Source organism: Mya arenaria, chromosome 5 (genome assembly GCF_026914265.1).
Source record: "Mya arenaria isolate MELC-2E11 chromosome 5, ASM2691426v1".
In the NCBI taxonomy this organism is placed as follows: Eukaryota; Metazoa; Mollusca; class Bivalvia; order Myida; family Myidae; genus Mya; species Mya arenaria.
This window is the reverse complement of record NC_069126.1, coordinates 18240012-18259777: the sequence shown is the minus strand read 5'-3', so window position 1 is coordinate 18259777 and position 19766 is coordinate 18240012. Positions and strand designations below refer to the sequence as shown.

Below are 19766 nucleotides of genomic sequence, written 5' to 3'. Positions count from 1 at the left end.
CGGATACCATTTTTTGGTAAGTGCTTTTAAGATATGTAAAAGCAATCTTAAATAATGCATTTGAACTTCCGTAAATATGCAACTTTTTGCTGATCGTATGGAAACATTTTAAGAACATACGGTTTTGCCGTTAAACATTTTGTCTAAAATACATAATTATAACAAAGTATATTGTATGTTGTTCAAATTATGATACACCTTCATCGTTGCCTTTCATAGTTCGTTGACATACAATAAATTTACACAACATTGATTGCATAAAGTCGAAATCTGTAAATCAATTAGCGGTTCTATAGTTTTTATTTTTGAAACGAGGCATAAGAATTTTCTTATTTTATCAGTTAGACCCCTTAAGCCGGTTCCCGGTAAAACATATTAAACAACTGAATGAGTCAATAACTTACACCTATTATTGCCAATGCCGGTCCAGCAAAGGTCCAGATAAGTCCTGTATCAATGCTCAGCCAGCAGCTAGAAAGAGAAAATTCAAGAAAATAGTTCCTATAACATAGCGAAGTGAAGCACGACATGAAAGGGTTAGCTCGACGAAGGCTCATTTTAAGACCCGTAATTACGCAAAAGATAGGAACTTTTTATTTGTTCTTAAAAACTATGTTAGGATAAAACATATGTCTTATAGAAGCCAAATATATACACAATGTGTTCTGTTTCACACCAGCTTGACCAAAAATTGACCCAACGTCTTGGGACCCTCTATTTTGGTAACACAAGCACATTGAACAATTTGGGGTGGCTGGCACGACCAGATAAAGGCGATATGACACCCTTGTTTGCAAAGACCTTATAAAGAAAATAGGTTTAGAGGGTGAACATTTACGAATTTGCCATTTAATTCCAATTGTCACGAATTTGATAAAAACAGTTAATGCATATGTTACCATCAAAATTATTTAAATTGCATACTTATGCATCGTAAGGATGGGGTCACTATAAAAAAATAATTGCAATCTGCACCTCATTTACGTCAAGTTTTTCTTAATTAATAAATGAGAAAATAATAGTACTTATATTTGCATTATTTGAGTAAAAGTTTGTATATTAGAATAAGGTTTAAAACACCAATGTACCTTTATATCTTGGAGAACATTTGGTGCCAAATATTAACCCTAGTGAACTGACCCCTATATTATACATGATTTGATCCTTCTGTTGACCTACTTACAATTGATTATTTCCATATCCTTCTAGCCTAAATACTGCAGCCGAAATAATCACAATTGCCAACGGAACTCCTGAAAAAGTGTAATATTTCAATTAAAGTGACGATCTTATTTAAAGTTAGACATACACATGTATACCAAACGTAAAATTTGAGTGATGAATCTTGTTTGGGAGTAAGAGTGCATCTTTAAAATGTAGTAAATAACTAACCATATTGGTGCACCATGAGAGGTAAGAGTTGCATGTCATTTTATTAATCATTGGCTTTATGCAGTTATAAAGTACCGTAAGAAATTCCAAGCCACGTGTGCAAACGGTTCCTTATATCCAAGGGTCTGAGTACCAACTGTGCAATAATGCATCCTTCTGATAGCATCAAGAAAAAGGCAGTCAAAAATATGTAATGGAGTAAAACAGAAATGGATGTGCACAAGACCTGTAAATGATAACGAGTATTAGAACACCGGTTATAGAAATTCATCTCGTAAGCTGTTAGAATAGTGTCCAATGTATTCCGATGCGGTTTTGTTTTTCTGTGGCATTTGCTTTGCAAATACTTGATGTCACAAATGCATAAACCAATATTGGTCCTCAATCTCGTTTTCGAAGATTAAATAGTAACACACTTCCAGATATTTACCTATTTATATGTCCTAAAAAAAAATATTTCTATAAATAATAGTGTGACGCTGTGATTAAATTTCGAGGACAGAGAAAAACACCTACATGTTGTGAAGTTTTGTCAACCCCTGCAAGGAACAGGGCGTATGCCAGAAGAAGAACCGTGCAAAGGTTGAGGAGTATAATTGACCTATTCGAATTGACCTATTGCCCTGCAATAATTATTGATTTTCTTATTAACAGTAGTTCATTTTGAAGCCTTAATTATTCTTTTTTTTAATGTTTAATTTAAAAATCGAAAGAAATTTTAAGCTGCAGTGTTGTTGTATATTGAAGGTATTGTCCGACAGTTTAATCATTATGCTTATGACATTCCAGATTTAATTCTTCTTTTGATAAAGTGCATTTGATGTTAGATTTTGGTTATCTTAAAGGCTTTGTGTATATCGTATCTTTATAGATATAAAGGTATTTTGAAATATTACTTTGTTAAACGATAATTTTGTTTGTGCCCACGCTTTTGTTTTGCGATTGTGATAATTGATATGATTTCCGTTAAAATTTGTCTCATACATTTCAATCTAACATTAAACAATAAAATCAACATTAGGCATTCAACTCATGAATTCTTCATCATGTGTTGGTATTAAAATGTAAAACTCTTAATAAAAATGAAAACATAATTGGCACTATAAAATACTGCTTAGCATTGACAAAATAGAACAATGTCGTCTTTATGACAATGCTACTTTCAAAGAAAGGCGTGGTGCTAAGTTTAACATAGCATAATCATAACACGGTGGTCGCTGTTAGTTAATAAGTAATCATTTCCGGTACGGACGTCTTAATCACTTTAAGCGTACTGAAGGTCATAACATACTAATTATTGTTTAAACTATAGTTCATCATTAACCAGACCATCTTCAAATTAGCTGGGTTTTTAGCAAAATCTGTTGTCTTAGACCCTTGGGGTAATATTAGGTAAAACTGAATCAACTCATAAGAGCAAAGTATGCGGTTCTTGACCCTTGGAAGGATTTTTGGTCAACCTGACCCTTATTGTTAATACCAGATTTTAGCCCTAAATGTCCCCTACGTACCAGTATCCGGTCTATGGGCGTCAAGTTGCCTCATTCTTGTAGTACTTACTACCACCCGAAGTGCACACATTTGCTAATAATAGCAAAATATGTGGTCCTTGATTCAGGGAGAAATATTTGGTCAACCTGACCCTTATTGACTGGTACCAGTTTTGAGCCATGGATGGCCCCTACATGACATACTGTTATACTTTGGTTATATTTTGTTTTCTAGTTGAAGTATATTCTTTTGTCTGTGTCTTTTTGGCTGCTAACTCAGGAAGCAGCAATCGTTTTATACATTTTGACCAGTTATACCCCGTTCATTAAAACGGCAAATTTTAGCGTACAATCCTAAGGAATTCTGATTTATACTTCGAAACTCATATGTGATATGCAATCTGCTGTTTAAACTACTTAAATCTTAATGTCTGCATACGACTGAAATTACCATGATTTTTGTTATTACTGTTAGATCAAATTGTACGTGTATATTAAATTATTTTTAGAAAACAATCTCCAATAAATAAATGGTGAGTTGATAGCTAGCAAACGCAACATCTACTTATATTTTGTATGTTTACGTATTCATTTAGCCTCAGAACAGTATAGAGACATTTGAGTTGTCCGATTTTATAAAGATCTCGAACTACGTCACCAAGTACAACAATTTAATAAAAGCATATTAATCAATAACACAGCTGGCATACAGGAAAAATGCAATTCTGAAATACATAGCATGTTAGAATGTCATAAAGCATATTGAGCAAACTGTCGGATAATACCTGGCCAAATAAGGCCTTAAGAATACGAAAGGACTTTACCAGATACATGGTATCGATATCATTATATTAAAATGTTTGACTACAATATACATTATGGAAGAAGTTTAATTTGTTGAAAGCACAGAATACATCCAATGTTAAAAGACAGAAGTCTCCGTTTTACTGAGACCGGTCATCTACAGCAGTGTTAGTTGCACCACAGTCAACACTTCATAGCACCAGCTTAGGAAGTATTCCATCTTCAGAAATTAATCAGTCGTAATATGACTCCGTAGGACCTTACATAATTAAATACACTTGCCTCCAGAAGTAGGCGTAAGAGAAAATGGTAAGAATCAAGCCAAGTATAGTTATACTGCATCCCACAATTGACATAACCCCAAGGCGACGGTGGTGAACACTTTCCTAAAAAGTATGGAAATTATGCTCTTAACAAAATATTATTGACATATTTTAGTAAACAGACAAATGGAAACAAAACTACTTTACTATATATACACACTACAGAAAGCATCAATTGTACAACTGCAATGTACCAAACACCGATTTGATAAGAACATAAAATAAGTCTGTTATTATTTTATACCTTACAACCGTTTCAGTAATACTGGTGGGGCTCATGAGGATCGCAAAATTTGTCAGATGGTTACAATGGCACTTCACGACTCCTCGTTCTCTGTCAAAGTGTTCCAAATTGCATCAATCAGTTGACCATAGGCCTTTCTGGCTACTTCAACCACAAAAGAGTAGATACTTTTATTGAATTATCATTATTGGCACTAGGCGGATAATCAATTTTAACTTTTATTACGCTCTCAGGCAACTATAATCTAGCAGCTTTTGTATTAATCAAATTTAGTCATGTATATATGACCTTTTAAGCACTTTGTATTGATCCAATAAAGGGGTCTCAATATTAATGATCACTTTATTGGACTGATTCATATCAGTATATATGATGTAAGGCGTTACATCGTAATGCCATAGCACGAACATGTATCTTAAGTAATGCCATGAGCAACTGTTTAAGGTTATACCTTAAACTTAGTTTCCAGTAGGAACAGGAAGGATCACTTAGTTTTTTTCTGGAAGGAATGAACAAATATCATAAATAGATCATGATTTTTATTTGTTTATGCATTAGCTAGTTGAATCGATCATCATTGTAAGCACCAAGTTCAAAGAAAACAGTTTCTTAAATCCAATTTATCAGTAATTGCACTTGATCAGATCGCAGTTTTGCATAATTACGTTCGAAATTTTATGTTGTATGGCTCAATGCATTACTAACGCTTTAAGTAAAATGGATTTTTCTTAAGTTTTTTTAAGCAATTGTTCTTTTGTGTGTTATCTTATATGAATACTATGAAGGAACCAGCTGATTTTGAGACAAAACATAACACAAATATTTATATGAACAACTACAACATATTATAACTGTCAATCTGTGAGATCCCGGATATATAGAGCAGTGAAACATCTAACATTAAGTTGTGTTGTCGATTAAAGCTTCCAAGCACAGCAAGTATGGACATTTTATATTCTAAACAATATCGTTTTAAAATGAAACTTTGTTTAGATTTTACATATCGTGATGTGCTATAGTTGGTACATTCATTCTTTTAAAACGTATATCGAAAGGCAGGCAATACGTTTATCCTTTTCTTCTAGTTGTTTATGAATGACTATTCCGATTTTTTTTGTATGAAATAAATCCCTAATACTGACCTGTTCTGATTCATTAATTTGTGTTCTATGAATTGGTTTGTACGACATGTTTACAGCTTAACACTTTGTTTTGTATGACAACATTTTATACTTGATTGTTTGAATGTCAATTTTGGCAATAAAAACATAAACTAGATTACTCACGAGTTGATATCGTTTAAAGCGGTAGGCAACATTCCCGAAACATTCTTGTATACACTACCGCTGAATATTTGTTCACCTGTATGATGTAAACAAGAGTGTATTAACAGAGTTTAACTATGGCAAAATCTGTCACAATATGATTTAATTACCACTGTTATTTGAAGATTTTAACACCAAAAAATGTTTTCACAAAGATTTGTTAATTATATAGTGTGAAGCAGTTTTGCATGACATGAAAACAGTTAACTTCATGTTTTCGGTGATTTATTAAGACAACGATGGATAACTTCTTAATAAACAGTAAGTTTATCGAAATATTATTGATACTTCCTCATTCTGGTCCGTTTAACTGTGAAACGTTCCGTTATGACGCTTTTTCTCATATCTGTCGCTTTTTGCCTATTAAATATCGATGAAATTAAAAAAAAAACACACACACTCATTTATTGAAATAAACCATGATCTTGTTTCGTTCAGTTTATGACCATAGCTTCTCCCGAAATATAGCTGTTGATGTTAGCGTGGTGAACTGTATTGTCACCTTACATTCAAACAAAGTATTATCTATATATGCATTTTTTTTTAAATGACATTTCCGTTTCCATGTGTTTACTATCTTAATTTAAACTTTGACAATATTCGTAAAATTTGTTAAATTTTTAAGATCTTTAGTAATTTTGTGTAACGTTTAAACATTGCAAAAGCCTGTATGTTACAAATATATTTTCGCTGCCTTCCCAAAAATTGTTTTGCTGAATAGCCTTAAATCAGAGCGTTGTGAACAGTTTTATTCTGTACAACAAACGCAAATCATGTCTTTAAAAGTCGTAAATTTATCACTAAATTAAGTATGATATATCATACATTTTACACTATTAATTTATTCCGTTACACTTAAACTGTTTGTGTTATCAATAATAAGGTTTAAAAAAATTAACCACTTATTGTATACAGACACGTGAGTATTATATCAATTACTATAAAACAATAACCTGGTCCACAGCCAACGACAAAGTGAGCTCCGGTAGTTCCTTTTATTTTCTCAGTCGTTGACGGAAAAGTAATTTTGTCACATTCCTCTACTTGCCCAATTTCTATTACTAAGATGGAAATATACTAAATATTATTACATTTCACTCTTTAGCAATATCCAAATTTAAATATCAAACGTTTTTAGTAAAACTATAGTTAATTCTAATTTTGAGTTATATCTGTTAGCGTACATTAATGTCAGCTAGACCTCTTAATGTTATATATCTTTGACGTGTTCCTGTATGGAAATCTTTACCGATGTCTGGTCCATTAGTTTGAATTTAGGAAGGACACAAAGAGGGAAATGTTGTTTTTTATATAAAAAATAAACAAATCTGAACTGCTAAGAAATATCTTACACAACGTTTGGTTTGTCGAACTTCTTGTTCAAACCCAGGTCAGACGAGTTCACAACTTTCGAAATAAACCGGTCAATGGTTGTTATTACGGAGTCGGCACCAACTCCATTCTGATTTTCAGAAATATTTCAAACAATTACGTTAATTGAGAATAAATAGCTGCTCAACAATAGAAAGTTGACAAGTCTTATTATTAAGTACGTCCAACAAATGATCGCTTAAAACATGTAATGGCTTAGTAAGAGGTATTGAGGAAATGCTAGCCTATTAAGTTGATTAAACTTACTGGTTCACTGCATTGTTTATACACTTCTTACAATACAACTTCTATATAAGCAATATAATCTTTTAAGTGTTAATATATGTTGGTTGCATAAATAAGAGAGACCAAGCAATTCATGTCGATTTTCTGCTAGTTGTAACCAGTTGCTAATGTTTAAACATTTTGGAATTTGAGCGGAAACTATGCTTTTGTGTTTCAGATCCACTTCTAGCATATCATTTAAAGAGCACACGCACTTCATTTATCAAACTTTTCCATGACGATGTCAGATTTCCATCCAGTAAATCATTCACAACGTCAAAGAAACTCTGAAACGAATAAGACAAATAACACAATTTAAACCAATAAGCTATTCTAACATAATAATACTATCTAAGAGGTTTTATTCTAGAAACGAAACACACGTACGTCAGTGTCGTTCTCGGTTGTATCAGTATTCAATTCGATGTCGTCAATGGCTTTTTCGAGAATCTTATTAACAGTCTGAAGTTCGCCTGCTGTTAGTAAATTAACGTCTGCTTCTTTAAAGGTGTTCGTTTCTGGCTTTGTTAGTTATGGTGTTGTCATATCTATAAGGAAAACCCCAGTATCAAGGGATTACCGGTTTGTTATATAATAATTAAACACATCACTTTTTAGAAAATAATTTTGAATCATTCATCAAAACGCTCCTTTTCAAATTGTCCTTTTCTAAATTACAACACAAATAAATCAATAATTCAAATTGCGGGTGCAGTCGAGACAACAGCAAGTCACTTTTCTAAAGCTAAATTATTTGTATGGACTTCAGAATGAATAACAAAATTTGTTATTACCTTTTTCTTCAGCTATAATCTACAATCAATAGACATCTACAAAAGTAGTGAAATGAAAATAGGGGTAATCGGGAATGTTCCTAATGTGGACACGTATGCTTCACCAAAAACAATAGTGTTACTGTTTTACCCAAACCAACAGTGAAATAAAACCGTATGTGGTGAGAACATGTATACGTTGCTCGTAAATTCAGACGGCGCTCACTCTTCAACTCTAACTTCATTACTGCGTTCAGTTTTCCGGAGAACGTTTAAAATATTTCTGAACAAAACATGCACATTTAGTCATGATGCTATTAGTTTTCCCAAAAACAATATTTGGTTGTAAATATAATAAAAATATTGCTTGTCGTTTGTTGCAGAAGAATCAAAACACTTTCATCCCAAACCTGCCTATAAATTCTGTTTTATTCGATAAGCTGCTATAGTACGGGTACATAAAGACTGCCCATGCCTGTAAAAATACGAAATTATTTAACGATTGGTTTGATCATCATACTAACAAAACATGTATATCCCTTCGTAAATAATTAATCCCTTGTATCATTTGTGTAGAAGCGTATTTTTGAACGTGTATTACATATCATGTTTGACACATAAAGACGAAGTGTCACGTGCGAGACACACGACCGTACCTCAACGTGTAAGGTAACGCTTGGAAATTAATCATAATGGAATGTTGTGTATACAGTAAAGTTGGTCCTGCCCGAGCTGTAACGTTGTTATGCATGGAGAGATTTTCATTGGCACATGAGTTCGGAACATCAAGACGATGTGCCGCGTGCAAGACCCATGCCCAAACCTCAAAGAGCAAAGTCACAATTATAGTTTAATCAATGTGGAATACTGCATGAATAGTTTTTATAACAGTTTTTTTATTGGAAAATAAAACCAACTAATAAATAACATTCAATATTCAAACTTGTTTATTGTAGTCTATGTACACTCTATGATTCAGGTTTTGAATTCATAAAACATTTATATTTGGAGTGTTATGGTATACATGCATTTTGAAACACTTCAATAGTGTTAATGCTTTTAAGCTACACTCTCACATGTGTAAAAATCATTTTTTCCCCAGAGTCAGCTGATTTTGACATCAATGCCTTTTATTCAGTCATATTAAATAACTCCCAATAGAACATATCTGAGTTGTTTGGTAAATTGCAGAAAAATCATTTTTCTTGAAGCGTAAGTAGCGCCTTTTCGCCATTAAACACCAATTTACGAACGATGATATGAAAACTGATCTCACCCTTTCTTCGGCAGTTTTATATAACTGTTCCCAGCCAAAAATGGCGAAATGAAAAAAAAACAAAACTAAAAAACAATGTCCAAACAATAAACCTGTGAGAGTGCAACTTTAAAAATAATAAACATCGCAATAACCTTACGTGAGGCTTTATTGTAAAAACTTTGATAAACAAATACAATAACTTCCTTATCGTTTAAATAACCCTTAACATTAACTCAACCAAGTGCAATTATAGATGATTACCTTTTGAAAGGTATATGATTCATCTAAAACTATGAATAAAGGTGAACATTTACTCCCAAATAAGATTTACTAAAATAAGTAATATTGTTTTAATATTCCATAAAGGATGCATACGGGTCGAAACAATAGTTCTTATGAAGGATACCGAGTTTAATTTGAAAGCAATGCGCATAAAACAAGCTATTTCCACCTTATGAGACTTAAGTTGATCGCAGTAACTCTTTTAGTCTTCACCAATAATTTAATATTTTTTGCGCCTATTGCTATCAAATACACGGTTATAAAATTGTAATCAGTAATTACTATTTTCCATAAATGCATTATTTAGTAAATATTTGAAGGTTTATCTGTCAAAATAGATGTTTGTTATACATGTTTATGTACTGATTTTGAATACAAGTGTCGCTTTAAACTCAAATAGCAAATAATGTTCAATAATGATAAGTATAAAACCAACAACAACAGACTGGAAATACTAAGTAACATATAATTAAAAAAAAACAAAAAACGTTGAAAGACACAATTTCCCTGGCAAAAGTTTTCAAATTGTATCAAAAATATTCATTGTAAACTATCAACAATCATATTTTAAATAAATGGATATAATTGTAATAATCCTTTTTTAAGTGAACGTGTACGTGTGGATCTGTTATCTATGTGGAAAATAAATAAGGAAAAAAAGGTTTCTGAAAGTTTTTAGGTCGATTTTCATATTTATAATTTTGATTCGGCTTTTGTTCCAAATATAGTTCATTGCAACTCTTATGAATGTTTACGTAGTTTACTTAATTTCCTGCAAGTTGTTGCGTGTAAAGCATGAAAGAAGCAACCTTTATTTTTTTCCTTATACCTCCTTATATTCCCTATTTACATGACACTAGGGTCGCTTTCAACGATGTTTACCACAGATAAAAAATGGACAATTTAGTTCAAAATATGATGCATTTGTAATGGAACACCCATATCGTGTATACGTATATATACACGGTTACATTAAACAGGACTGTTTGCTTCCTTGTTAGCGTTTGAATATTTGCCCATTGTAATAATAAAAACTCCACTTCGCAACGGGTATTTACTTATGTATGCCTTTATCTTTCCGTTCCTTTCATAGCGCGTGGCATAATGGATGCAAAAGTTTGGCTTTTTTTTAGTGTTGTTCTTTTATACATAGGGTAAGTCTTAAGACAATATTCGTGAAATATTTAACTAATAACAAACAAAAACGTATTTAAACATATTGTTTGCATTTAAATTAGAAGGTTTTTCTTCCGAAGTAAGTCTGCTGAACGTGTAGGAGAATGTGTCATATTATAATTCATTAATTGATGTCTCCAGTAGATGCAAATTGTTAAGGGAAAATGTTCGTATAAAAAGTTGCACGTTTTGCATATGCTGTATGATTATGGAATTTGAGACATAAGCTATAGATGCATAGATTATTATTGAGGGATAATGATATGGATATACCGCTGTGTTATATTGCTGCCGATTATCAATTGTTTAAAATGTTGGAATTTGTGGCAGAAAGTCACGTGTTTGTTGACGGGTAGTGCTGGTTATCAACATATAATTAGGAAAGACTCTAAAAACGAATGAAAGCAGACTTCGAAAAATGTTTATATAGTTGTGGTTTTACTTTTAAATCTTACGTTTGGGATTCTACCTGTATATTGTATTCGTTAAGATGACCACAAACAAATTCAAACACCAAAGAAAGTGGTATAAATAGACAGAAAAAGTAGGAATGATCTATTATTCAGTTAAAGTTAACGTATTTTATGTTTAACCAGACGCATCGATTGGTCTGGGTTATGATTTCAATATATGAACTTTATCGTATATATAAGATTCAATGATTTATTCTCTCCTTTGGATGATTAGCCCGATACTCTTTAGCAATACACGTTGTTTTACCTTTATTGTAATAAAAAAGTAAAGATGGCCAGATAGCAATCTCCAAAAATATTTCTGGATTCTTTATACATAAAATAAATAGTTAACATGTAAAGTAAACTTTATCAGAAATCCCTTTAAATAGTTTGCATTCTTGTCTTTCAGTGGATGTGAAGGCGGTTATTGCACTCAGTACTATTCATGTGCATACACTTGTTACCGTAAATCTAAGTACTACACATCATGTGGCCTCTTTGGGTGGCAAAGATGTTCAAAATACAGGTAGATAATTCACGGATTATTGAAGGGTCAGTGGCGGTGTGGAATTTGTTCATCATTTCATGTTCTTCTTACAAAACTTATCACTTCTTGTGGCTGTCCAGATGTGCAAAATACAAGTAAACAGTTCTAGGTTTATTGAAAAATGAGTGACGTTGTCGATATAATTTGATTTTTAATGTTCTTTTTAAGGCTTGTACAACCCTTATCATTAATGGCGCATAATTTTTTTGGTGTTTTATTACCGCCATTAAAATGATTGACATATTGATTTGGAGTTGTCCGTCTATCATTCCGTACGTCTTTCCTCCCACCTGTCTATCCGTCCGTATGGAACCAAGTCTTATAGGTGTTGACAATATCATATTTAATCTTGGTCAGTATGTTTCCCTTTATTAAATCTCGACGGCTTGTCACACTTGGTCACATGTTGTCAAAAAGTACGTTACTAGGTTTAATCTTAAATCTTTGGGAACATGGGATCAACAACAAATTTATAAGGTCGAACCTCGAGGAATCTTGTGAACAAAAACAGAGGCAATATATCCGCTGCCATCTTGATGAAACGTAATGATGAGTGCTATTAAACCGGGTTTATGTTTAAAACTTTTGCTACTGGGCTTGTTTCCGTAGCGTTTCACATAAATATTAATCAGAATATTTGGCTCGATGAAATTCTGGATCAGATTGAGTTAAGGTCACATTGAGAGACAAATAGGTCAAACATTTACATTGGGAACTCTAAACAGTATTTGTTTGCAAAACAAACTTTAATCAAAATGTTTGCCTGGTTGAGGTAGGAGTGGGGGTGTCTATTTTGTTCATTTTCCAATGTTTTTCTTACGAAACTGATCATTTCAAGACTCGTTATAGCAATAAAACATCAAAACAATATGCTTAAATGATATTATGTGAAAGACGCAATAATAGATACCGTAATTAATACAAAAGTTTTTATTTACCGCAAAAGACGAATAAATATCGCTAACAATGGTTCTTATGAAGGATACTTTGTTTATTATTTAAGTAAAGGTGCAGAAAACACGGAATTTCTACCGTATGAGGTAATAGTTTTTTTACTGTATATCTTTATGCACCCACCAACCATTTAATATTTGTGCGTTTTTAGGTATTAAATACAGGATCACAATCTCAGTTTTATTTATTAATATTTTCCATAAATGCATTATTTAGTAAGCAGTCAAAGGTTTATCACTCACCATTTATATTTGTTATACATATGTATGTATTGATTTTGAATAAGAGTGTAAATTTCAAGAATCGAAATCTAAAGTTTAAATTGCAAAAGTTGAAAATAATTCAATTCAAATTATTCCAAATTCAATGCATATTTCATTGTTCGAGTTAAAGAATATATCTTAAAGGGACATGACACAAGATGGTCCCAAAGTCTGAAAATCCTCAAAACAAGACTTAAATTATCAAGACGAACTAGTATGAACTGATAAAACATCATTTTGCAGGATAGACTACGTCGTCGCTGTCCAAGCTTTGATAGCGTATTATTGTTCCCTACGTCATAGCGTGTATATTTAGTATATGAAAGTCACTTGATAAGTACAGATACATGTACGCTTTTATTAAATTCAGATTTAAAGAGTTGTACAAAATGATATCAATTTTAATTTTTGGGCGATTTTCTTTTTTCTGGCAATGGTATCAACAGGTGTTAAACTGTTTATAATACTGATATCAATGCACTTCACAAAGTTTTTGTCTATTGACGTTGTTCCCCTCCATTCTGTAAGATATTATTATCTTTGTTACACTACAAAGGTGGCTTCTTTTCTTGCACAGGCAGTTTTATTCTTTAATATGTTTATGACAGATCACGATCGTCTACCTGCTACAAGCAGTGCAGTCGGAACGTGTGTTGTACGGGATATCAGGGGTCGGTTTGCAGCCAACGTATGTAGTTTTTCTTCAAAATGTCTTTGGAGGTTCAAGTTTACGAAAAAATATTTTTATGCGGTCATTGGAATTATGTTGCTACACTAGGCCACACGCCATAATTCATATTGAGTGAACTGTCTGACTTAACTTTAAACATAAGTTTCTTACATATTCACGATTAACCTAACACCGTTGTGATACAAGATTACAGGTTAAGTTTGCCACTTTTTTGTTAACCCGTAGTCCCATAAGTCCCATAGGTAAATAAAAGATCCAATTAATATTTCATAACACATTTATTAATGTAGTTCTAACATAATTATTTTTCATTATTGCATATGTAACATTTGGAAAATCGTGGTTTTAATAAACTAGATTGCCTTAATGTAGCTATATTTATTCAAGCAAAAACTTTCTCCATTTTTTTTCAGCAATTTGTTTCGGATCGACAAGTTGCCCGAACGGCGGATTTTGTATAGCTCCAGACACGTGTAGTTGTCGTAAGGGTTATTCTGGCACAAGGTGTTCAGGTACTTTGTTTTTACTTTCTCACAACTCTCTTGCTTACACATATTGACTCTTAAAAAAACATAACATAAGTTCTACGCACAAAACGTTGACAACATTTTCTTCTACATTGAAAAGAATTTTTGAATATTACCTCCTCTGAATCTCATCTGTTTTCGTACACAGATTTGTTGTCGAGCTTATCAGTTTTTCTTCATTAAAACCCAACGACCGGTCAGTATGTTAAGATATAACTATGTTGTAAGAAGACGTACACAAATATATGACACAAATACAACAGGACATGTCATTTTTAGAACGAAATAAATCATAACAAAATGATAAACTTTGACATCAACAGGCCATATTTCCGGGAACTTTAAATTGTCGAACTTTTCGGTATCAAATGCTCTGGTATTAGTGTTGAGATTGGTTCACAATAAATGTATTCTTTATTTAAAATAACTGTAGAATTTACAAGCCTCAAATATTCTAAATTAAATGCCTTTTGTTCTATGCCTAAACAAATTGGTCCAATCATATTATTATATAACGCAGTAGAAATTGACGAGTGTAGGTCTGGGGCAGCGAGATGTAACCACACATGTACCAACACACAAGGTTCATTTAGGTGTTCCTGTAGTAGCGGCTATACTTTGGCGAGTGACCGCAGAACATGTTCTGGTTTGTTCACATTAAATTCAAATATGATAAAAGTTCATTATCATGTAGGTTTGTTTACCGTCTCATGTATACATTTGAAAATATCGAAGAAAATCAAATATACGACGATATCGAATAAAAACAACGGCCGTCAGTGAATATGATGTAGGTGTGAAGTGTCCGCTCAGGCATATCTCCATGATTCTTTTGTTTTATAACAAACATTGTGCACTCGTTTTTTCGAGGTTCAATATTATTTGAGAACTAACGCAATTTCAATTTAGCGAGCGATGGCAGAACATGTCACGGTTGTGTATCTCAATTTAGTGTCTATTTAGTGTAGTTGTACATATATGTCGTAGATTCTAATTGCACCAAGAATATATGTTTAACTCCAAAAAAGATCGTCTCCAAAACTAAATAAAAAGAACTTTTGAAACGTTTTAATTTTTTATCTTATCCACCCACTTTCCCACTGTGGCCAGCCCTAAATCTAACAATTTTCTGAATCTCCAGATATTAACGAGTGTAGTTCCGGCACGGTCATTGGAATTATATTGCTACACTAGGCCACACTCCATAATTCATATTGAGTGAACTGTCTGACTTAACTTTAAACATAAGTTTCTTACATATTCACGATTAACCTAACACCGTTGTGATACAAGATTACAGGTTAATTTTGCCACCTTTTTGTTTACCCCTAGTCCCATAAGTCCCATAGGTAAATAAAAGATCCATTTAATATTTCATAACACATTTATTAATGTAGTAATTGCATATGTAACATTTGGAAATCGTGGTTTTAATAAACTAGATTGCCTTAATGTAGCTATATTTATTCAAGCAAAAACTTTCTCCATTTCTTTTCAGCAATTTGTTTCGGATCGACAAGTTGCCCGAACGGCGGATTTTGTAGAGCTCCAGACACGTGTAGTTGTCGTACGGGTTTTTCTGGCACAAGGTGTTCAGGTACTTTGTTTTTACTTTCTCATAACTCTCTTGCTTACACATATTGACTCTAAAGAAACATAACATAAGTTCTACGCACAAAACGTTGACAACATTTTCTTCTACACTGAAAAGGTTAGCTCCTCTGAATCTCATCTGTTTTCGTACACAGATTTGTTGTCAAGCTTATCAGTTTTTCTTCATTTAAACAAAACGACCGGTCAGTATGTTAAGATATAACTATGTTGTAAGAAGACGTACACAAATATATGACACAAACACAACAGGACATGTCATTTTTAGAATGAAATAAATCATAACAAAATGATAAACTTTGACATCAACAGGCCATATTTCCGGGAACTTTAAATTCGAACTTTTCGGTATCAAATGCTCTGGTATTAGTGTTGATATTGGTTCACAATAAATGTATTCTTTATTTAAAATAACTGTAGAATTTACAAGCCTCAAATATTCTAAATTAAATGCCTTTTGTTCTATGCCTAAACAAATTGGTCCAATCATATTATTATATAACGCAGTAGATATTGACGAGTGTAGGTCTGGGGCAGCATGGAGGATTGCCTGAGCTCGATTAAATGAATAATCGGAAAAGCCTGAAGGCAGTGTTTAATGGAACATCAACAATGAGTGCTCGGTAACTTTTATGATAAAATACTTTTGATCGCAAATCTTTGTCCACACTATCTAAACCTTTTTTTTTCTTTGCATTTAAGACATTGATGAGTGTAGATCTGGTACAGCGAGATGTAACCACACATGTACCAACACACAAGGTTCATTCAGGTGTTCCTGTAGTAGCGGCTATACTTTGGCGAGTGACCGCAGAACATGTTCTGGTTTGTAAAAGTTCATTATTATGTAAGTTTGTTCACCGTCTCATGTATACATTTGAAAATATCGAAGAAAATCAAATATACGACGATATCGAATAAAAACAACGGCCGTCAGTGAATATGATGTAGGTGTGAAGTGTCCGCTCAGGCATATCTCCATGATTCTTTTGTTTTATAACAAACATTGTACACTCGTTTTTATCGAGGTTCAATTTCATTTAAGAACTAACACGATTTCAATTTAAAAGCTTTCTACGGATCCTCCTCGCATTTATTAAAAGGACGAGTCTTTAAACTTTCACAATTCATCATGCAATTAATATCTTTAAGAAATGTAACCTAGCAATAAAACAATTAAGGTAAACTGTCAATATACCGACACATGTTTTGTTCTATCAAATAACACTTAAGTAAAATCAGTGTTGGTTTTTAGAGTTGTGAACAATTTATATCTTCCTTAACGTTGTGTTGTACTGCAATCATGGAGAATCAGGACTATCTCAATAAGGATTGCCTGAGCTCGATTAAATGAATAATCGGAAAAGCCTGAAGGCAGTGTTTAATGGAACATCAACAATGAGTGCTCGGTAACTTTTATGATTAAATACTTTTGATCGCAAATCTTTGTCCACATTATCTAAACCTTTTTTTTCTTTGCATTTAAGACATTGATGAGTGTAGATCTGGTACAGCGAGATGTAATCACAACTGTACCAACACAGAAGGTTCATTCAGGTGCTCCTGTACAAGCGGTTATACTTTAGTGAGTGACGGCAGAACATGTTCTGGTATGTTCTCATGAAATAAAAGTATGAACACAGTTCATTAGTATGTAGGTTTGTTCATGAAACAATGGAAGATAATCAAATTAACGACGTTATCAGAAAGACAACGGCCGTCAGGGAATTCAATGTAGGTTGGAAGTGTCCGCTCAGGTATATCTTCATGATTCATTTGTTTTATAACATACATTGTACACTCGTTTTTATCGAGGTTCAATTTCATTTAAGAACTAACACAATTTCAATTTAAAAGCTTTCTACGGATCCTCCTCGCATTTATTAAAAGGACGAGTCTTTAAACTTTCACAATTCATCATGCAATTAATATCTTTAAGAAATGTAACCTAGCAATAAAACAATTAAGGTAAACTGTCAATATACCGACACATGTTTTGTTCTATGAAATAACACTTAAGTAAAATCAGTGTTGGTTTTTAGAGTTGTAAACAATTTATATCTTCCTTAACGTTGTGTTGTACTGCAATCATGGAGAATCAGGACTATCTCAATAAGGATTGCCTGAGCTCGATTAAATGAATAATCGGAAAAGCCTGAAGGCAGTGTTTAATGGAACATCAACAATGAGTGCTCGGTAACTTTTATGATAAAATACTTTTGATCGCAAATCTTTGTCCACACTATCTAAACCTTTTTTTCTTTGCATTTAAGACATTGATGAGTGTAGATCTGGTACAGCGAGATGTAATCACAACTGTACCAACACAGAAGGTTCATTCAGGTGCTCCTGTAGAAGCGGTTATACTTTAGTGAGTGACGGCAGAACATGTTCTGGTATGTTCTCATGAAATAAAAGTATGAACACAGTTCATTAGTATGTAGGTTTGTTCATGAAACAATGGAAGATAATCAAATTAACGACGTTATCAGAAAGACAACGGCCGTTAGGGAATTCAATGTAGGTTGGAAGTGTCCGCTCAGGTATATCTTCATGATTCATTTGTTTTATAACATACATTGTACACTCGTTTTTATCGAGGTTCAATTTCATTTAAGAACTAACACAATTTCAATTTAAAAGCTTTCTACGGATCCTCCTCGCATTTATTAAAAGGACGAGTCTTTAAACTTTCACAATTCATCATGCAATTAATATCTTTAAGAAATGTAACCTAGCAATAAAACAATTAAGGTAAACTGTCAATATACCGACACATGTTTTGTTCTATCAAATAACACTTAAGTAAAATCAGTGTTGGTTTTTAGAGTTGTAAACAATTTATATCTTCCTTAACGTTGTGTTGTACTGCAATCATGGAGAATCAGGACTATCTCAATAAGGATTGCCTGAGCTCGATTAAATGAATAATCGGAAAAGCCTGAAGGCAGTGTTTAATGGAACATCAACAATGAGTGCTCGGTAACTTTTATGATAAAATACTTTTGATCGCAAATCTTTGTCCACACTATCTAAACCTTTTTTTCTTTGCATTTAAGACATTGATGAGTGTAGATCTGGTACAGCGAGATGTAATCACAACTGTACCAACACAGAAGGTTCATTCAGGTGCTCCTGTAGAAGCGGTTATACTTTAGTGAGTGACGGCAGAACATGTTCTGGTATGTTCTCATGAAATAAAAGTATGAACACAGTTCATTATTATGTAGGTTTGTTCATGAAACAATGGAAGATAATCAAATTAACGACGTTATCAGAAAGACAACGGCCGTTAGGGAATTCAATGTAGGTTGGAAGTGTCCGCTCAGGTATATCTTCATGATTCATTTGTTTTATAACATACATTGTACACTCGTTTTAATCGAGGTTCAATTTCATTTAAGAACTAACACAATTTCAATTTAAAAGCTTTCTACGGATCCTCCTCGCATTTATTAAAAGGACGAGTCTTTAAACTTTCACAATTCATCCTGCAATTAATATCTTTAAGAAATGTAACCTAGCAATAAAACAATTAAGGTAAACTGTCAATATACCGACACATGTTTTGTTCTATGAAATAACACTTAAGTAAAATCAGTGTTGGTTTTTAGAGTTGTAAACAATTTATATCTTCCTTAACGTTGTGTTGTACTGCAATCATGGAGAATCAGGACTATCTCAATAAGGATTGCCTGAGCTCGATTAAATGAATAATCGGAAAAGCCTGAAGGCAGTGTTTAATGGAACATCAACAATGAGTGCTCGGTAACTTTTATGATAAAATACTTTTGATCGCAAATCTTTGTCCACATTATCTAAACCTTTTTTTTCTTTGCATTTAAGACATTGATGAGTGTAGATCTGGTACAGCGAGATGTAATCACAACTGTACCAACACAGAAGGTTCATTCAGGTGCTCATGTAGAAGCGGTTATACTATAGTGAGTGACGGCAGAACATGTTCTGGTATGTTCTCATGATATAAAAGTATG

General features: G+C 32.9%; 1 protein-coding gene and 2 long non-coding RNA genes across 3 annotated transcripts; 1 reads left to right on the top strand and 2 right to left on the bottom strand.

The window, feature by feature from the left end:
- Nucleotides 1–402: 402 nt before the first annotated feature.
- LOC128236171 (uncharacterized) lies at nucleotides 403–2013 on the bottom strand. The gene is made up of 4 exons (XR_008261275.1): nucleotides 1909–2013; nucleotides 1468–1618; nucleotides 1184–1253; nucleotides 403–471 (listed from the first exon to the last, which is right to left on the bottom strand). It is a non-coding gene; the product is annotated as an uncharacterized LOC128236171 (long non-coding RNA).
- Nucleotides 2014–6969: 4956 nt separating this feature from the next.
- LOC128234157 (uncharacterized) lies at nucleotides 6970–7734 on the bottom strand. Its single transcript, XR_008260893.1, has 3 exons — nucleotides 7622–7734; nucleotides 7450–7521; nucleotides 6970–7040 (listed from the first exon to the last, which is right to left on the bottom strand). It is a non-coding gene; the product is annotated as an uncharacterized LOC128234157 (long non-coding RNA).
- Nucleotides 7735–10546: 2812 nt separating this feature from the next.
- On the top strand, nucleotides 10547–19739 carry LOC128234473 (fibulin-1-like). The gene is made up of 9 exons (XM_052948736.1): nucleotides 10547–10701; nucleotides 11588–11704; nucleotides 13551–13630; nucleotides 14047–14145; nucleotides 15659–15757; nucleotides 16474–16596; nucleotides 17259–17381; nucleotides 18045–18167; nucleotides 18831–19739. The coding sequence occupies exons 1-9, from the start codon at nucleotides 10652–10654 to the stop codon at nucleotides 18965–18967; spliced, it is 951 nt and encodes a 316-aa protein (XP_052804696.1). The 5' UTR covers nucleotides 10547–10651; the 3' UTR covers nucleotides 18968–19739.
- Nucleotides 19740–19766: the final 27 nt, after the last annotated feature.